The sequence below is a fragment of the Curcuma longa genome, chromosome 1 (assembly GCF_044706935.1).
Source record: "Curcuma longa cultivar G26 ecotype Majalengka, Jawa Barat chromosome 1, ITB_CL_G26_1.1, whole genome shotgun sequence".
NCBI lineage: Eukaryota > Viridiplantae > Streptophyta > Magnoliopsida > Zingiberales > Zingiberaceae > Curcuma > Curcuma longa.
In genome coordinates, this window is record NC_133861.1 from 3843116 (window position 1) to 3848255 (window position 5140).

Sequence of the window (5140 nt, forward strand, 5' to 3'; positions counted from 1 at the left end):
TAATAAATAAAATAGGTGACATTTAAATATTTTTAAAATAAGTCATTTTTTTATAATAACGGACGTCTTTCTAATTTTTGTCCAATAAAAACTTATTATTGGTAAGAAATAAAAAAACAATAAATCTGTTCCCAAATAAAAACAAAAAACAAAAGGTAGAAAGTAATATAATTTGTGCTGATAAATAAATAATAAAATAGTAAATTTCTTCTTCACAACATGAACCACTCGCTGCAAGTAACCGATGCTCTAGTCTTCTTTTTCTTCTTCTTCTTCTTCTTCTTCTTCTTTCCCTGTCGATTTGACCGTCCAAAATGATTGGAAAAGCAGCGGAAGCTTCTCCATGCTTATCTTCTCCCGCTTCCATCAGCATCCATGGCGGCGGCAGCTCCATTGCTAACCTCGAAAACCCTCCTCCCCCTTCTCTGATGCATCCACACTAGGAGATTCTGAGGGGTTTCGCGCAAAAATCAAAGCTCTCTCCTTAACTGCTCATCCTAAACGTCCAGGGTTTTTTCTGTTTTTTATTGCTAGTTTTCTCGCGAGGGAGGTAAACTTTTCTGCGCCAAAAGGAAAAGGCATCGGCTTTTGGCGATGAGCTCGACTCCTGCTTGTGCCCCGTCTTCCGAGGCCTCCTCGACGCCGCGGAGAAGCTTCTCTAGTCTGCGCGGTGTCCGGTGGCGGATCCATCTTGGGGTGCTGCCCACCTCGCCGACGGCCTCTATTGATGATCTTCGACGCGTCACTGCTGATACCCGCAGGAGGTGAGATGCTGTATAGAAAAAATTGCGATTTTCTTGCTTGTTTTTCTATTAAAGTTAGTTGTGATTTCCTTCTCTTTCTTATCGATCTCTTTTTGCTATTTTTTCTTGTGTATTCTTATGATCTATAATCGTCGTTCTCGATCCTCAGGTATGCAACTCTAAGGCGTCGTCTGCTTCTTGATCATCATCCTCCCAAAGATGGGGATGCATCCCGTGATCTTACTATTGATAATCCTTTATCACAGAATCCAGGTATAGTCAACTTTTAATCTGTGCTTTTCAAGGATCTTCTTTTATGCGTCTACGAATCTTAATTGGCAGAGTCGAATTGAATGTTCCCTGTTAACACGTTAATCATGTAGCTGAAATTAGAATTGCCAACTTGTTCTCTGATATTTTGTTATCTTTACTTGTTCCACTAGCTTCTCTAGTGCCTTAGGTAAATTAGCAACAGAAACACCTACAAAATTGGCCCATGACGATCTGAAGCATTTGCTATCTTGTTAAGTATGTAAAACTGGACTATCAAATGAATTTCTTGATAAAAATTATTCAGTATATATGAAATCATGAAAATTTTCAATATGCTCAGACAAGTGTAACTCATTTGTTGAAATTCTCATGCAATCATCTCATCAACCTTGTTGCTGCAAAACAATTAGAATTAATACTTTGGTCGATTGTATCTGCAGAGAGTACTTGGGGTCGCTTCTTCAAAAATGCTGAGTTAGAGAAAACCGTAGAACAAGATTTGTCTAGATTGTATCCTGAACTTGATGACTACTTTCACACACCATTGTTCCAGGCCATGCTAAGAAGAATATTGTTATTATGGTGTCTCCAGCATCCAGAGTATGGCTATCGACAAGGCAAGCTTTCTTACTTAATGAAATTTATAACTACTATTGAAAATCTTTAACTAATATCTGCTTCATGACTGTGCTGACCATATTGTCAAGGGATCGATTTAAGAAAAAACATGATGGTCTACTGCCAGTGGAACTCATTTTGTTTTGATATGGATTTGGAATGAAAAACAACTCTTTTCCTTGCTTTATTATCAAGGCATTGACACCGTCATTATGTTCCAGGAATGCATGAACTGTTGGCTCCTCTATTATATGTGCTTCATGTTGATATCAATCGCTTCTTTCAACTGCAAAAGCTCCATAAAGATTGCCTCGATGAAGAATTTGATGGAATCTCTTTCTCTAAAAATGATCTCTTTGATTATGGAAATAGAAATGTCAGAAATTGGGACTCTGGGATTGAAGCAACTAATGGTCTTGATGGGATGAGCAATGACCATTCCATCAATGAGCTTGATCCAGAAACAAGAGATGTACTTCTGTTATGTGATCCTTATGGAGCAGAAGGTGAGTTGGGTGTTATTGTATCAAAACGATTCATGGAACATGATGCTTATTGCATGTTCGAGAACCTAATGGATGGAGCTCAAGGTGTGGTTGGGTTGGCAAGTTTCTACTCTCCAGTTGTTGGATCTGACACAAACAAACCTCCTGTAATTGAAGCCTCATCAGCATTATATCATTTGCTATCTCTTGTGGATTCTTCTCTTCATAGCCACCTTGTTGAGCTTGGGGTTGAACCTCAGTACTTTGCTCTCCGTTGGTTGCGGTGTCTATATGGCCGGGAGTTTTGCCTTGATGACCTCTTGATAATCTGGGATGAAGTATTTTCTTTTTCAAATAGTAGATTCATAGGTGATGATATGCAATACAACTTCAAGGTTTTATGTTCCCCTAGAGGAGCGTTTATTACAGCTTTGGCAGTCTCAATGCTTCTTTATTTAAGATCTTCCCTTTTAGCTACTGAAACTGCAACCACCTGTCTACAAAGATTACTGTGTTTTCCGCAAAATCCTGATATGAGGAAACTCATCGAGAAGGCTAAATCCTTGCAGGCTCTTGTTCTTGAATCAAATATATTTTCCCCTCTATCTGAAAGAGAATTAAAAAAGAATAAGCTTGCTGTCAGAAGGTTCAATCTTCCATCTGGTTCAGCTTTGCCTATGACTTTGCCAAATATAGTACCGGATAGTTATTGGGAAAAGAAATGGCTAGTGCTGCATAAGGATGAAGAACCCAAGATGCAAAATTCTGATTCTAGTTCAAGTGTAATGACGAAGATATTGACTGAGAAATTAAGTTTATCTAGGACAAAATCAGAGCCACTTGAGCCAGAAATTGCTCGTGCTCAATCTCCAATTAGTCGACAGCATTTTAATGAAACATCTGCTGTCATTGAAAATGTACAAAGTTCATATCAGGTTGAAGAACCCAAGATACAAAATTCTGATTCTAGTTCAAGTGTAATGACGAAGATATTGACTGAGAAATTAAGTTTATCTAGGACAAAATCAGAGCCATTTGAGCCAGAAATTGCTCGTGCTCAATCTCCAATTAGTCGACAGCATTTTAATGAAACATCTGCTGTCATTGAAAATGTACAAGGTTCATATCAGGTTGAAGAACCCAAGATGCAAAATTCTGATTCTAGTTCAAGTGTAATGACGAAGATATTGACTGAGAAATTAAGTTTATCTAGGACAAAATCAGAGCCACTTGAGCCAGAAATTGCTCGTGCTCAATCTCCAATTAGTCGACAGCATTTTAATGAAGCATCTGCTGTCATTGAAAATGTACAAGGTTCATATCAGGTTGACAAGTTGCCTATGATCCTAAATGTGAATGCTACAAAAGATTCTCCAGTGGAACTGGAAGATGAGAGTACCTATAATTGTTCTGCTGATGAAACAATTCTGAGTGATGATGACACTTCGGTGTTACCAATATCTACATATCCTCATGATCATGAAAATGAATTGGAGAAAAGCAGTTCAACTACAAGCTCGTTAATTGGTGATGACAATGAAGATACAATCAATTTGGAGGAGCACAGTGGTCAAAACATCAAAAGTCAGTTCGCTCAAGAGGCTGAAACCACTTCTGCTGTTGATGGTTCAACAGAAGAGAAATCACTTGCAGCTCCAAATGGCTGGAGATCACTAGAAGGTAAATTACAATGGTTATGGAAGTTTGGCAGAGTTTCTAATAAAGAAAATCAAGGGTCACGTCCATTCTGTACCACGGGAGATGCCAAAAAGAATAACCTTGATAATGAAATTACTGATGAGACCAACTACTTTGGAATTAACAAGAGGATTGAAAGAGACACAAAAGTGATGGATGCTTTAAAAAGTCTCGGACAGTCTATGCTTGACAATATTCAGGTAACATATGTTTTGGAGTCATATTGAAGAAAGAAAAAATATTGTCTTCAATCAGTTTACTTATAATTTCGAACATAATCTTTTAGATCTTTAAATTATTCTAATGATCTTTTTTTGCACCAGGCAAGTTAAGGATGTTACTAAAAACATGTTTACCAGATTAGTTTTGAAACTAATTACTATTCAAAATGAAGAGTTACAAGATTACAGTAGGATCCCAGCTTACTGAAGTCATTGAAATACCAAAATATCTTATTTTAGCTTTTTTACTATGTTTGTTTTTATGAGTATTTTAGTGTTGTTATAATCTTTCTTTTTTCCTTCCCTTCCCTTATAGGTGATTGAATCAGTCTTCCAGCAAGAAAGGATTAAATTTGACACATTTGAGAATTTGTCAAACAACATTCTTGGCAGTAAAGGCCAGACTGCAACTGTATCAGCTCTAAAGGAACTCCGAAAGATTAGTAACTTGCTACAAGAGATGTAAGATGAAATGAATAGAACATTTATACATTCGTAGATACATTCTTTATAGGTGTTTGATAGCAAGACCTCCATTTTTCTTCCATTTCGTGGAAGTAAACATCAGCAAACTTAGCCAAGAACAAGAAGTTATAGATGAACCATCCTCTATTTCTTTTACTCTAAAAGGTAACTGGGATCTATCCAGTATCATTTGATTGCTTCTCTGTCAGGGCTTGGGATTTGAATTAATAATACCTCCTGGGCAGTATGTTCCTTGTGATTTACTTTCCCAGGTATTTATTTACTTTCACTATGTCATAATAATACTTAGGAATCTAAACTCTAATTATTTCTCCTTTCCTATGGAAATGGCTGTGAAATAGTAACTTACAAAAAATCAATTTGAGCTTATGATGGTATGCCAGTTACAGAAGTTTACAAAGTTTAGCAATCATCATCCAATTATCTCTGACCATTTTTTATATTTATTCATTTCTGACCATCTGCCTTAAGATATCCGCATTGTAAATTTTTGATACATTTTATTAGAAGTTATCTTTTGGCTATAAAGTATCTCTGGACTTGTAACTCATTTTTGTTCATATAATGCCTTGTAATCTAGAAGGATGTTGAAACACCAGAAACTGATGTTTTTTAC

At 36.7% G+C, this 5140-nt stretch overlaps 1 protein-coding gene across 1 annotated transcript; it reads left to right on the forward strand.

Annotated features, from left to right (window-relative positions):
• The first annotated feature begins 262 nt into the window (after window positions 1-262).
• On the forward strand, window positions 263-4788 carry LOC141832850 (uncharacterized). Its single transcript, XM_074720221.1, has 5 exons — window positions 263-764; window positions 913-1016; window positions 1457-1633; window positions 1856-4017; window positions 4355-4788. Exons 1-5 carry the CDS (start codon window positions 595-597, stop codon window positions 4502-4504), a joined length of 2763 nt encoding a protein of 920 aa, XP_074576322.1. The 5' UTR covers window positions 263-594; the 3' UTR covers window positions 4505-4788.
• Window positions 4789-5140: the final 352 nt, after the last annotated feature.

Coding starts and splice junctions, on each gene's coding strand:
- LOC141832850 (XM_074720221.1), top strand. CDS start 595: ATGAGCTCGACTCCTGCTTGTGCCCCGTCTTCCGAGGCCTCCTCGACG. Junction 1,634..1,855: donor AGAGTATGGCTATCGACAAG/GCAAGCTTTCTT, acceptor ATTATGTTCCAG/GAATGCATGAACTGTTGGCT. Junction 4,018..4,354: donor CTATGCTTGACAATATTCAG/GTAACATATGTT, acceptor CTTCCCTTATAG/GTGATTGAATCAGTCTTCCA.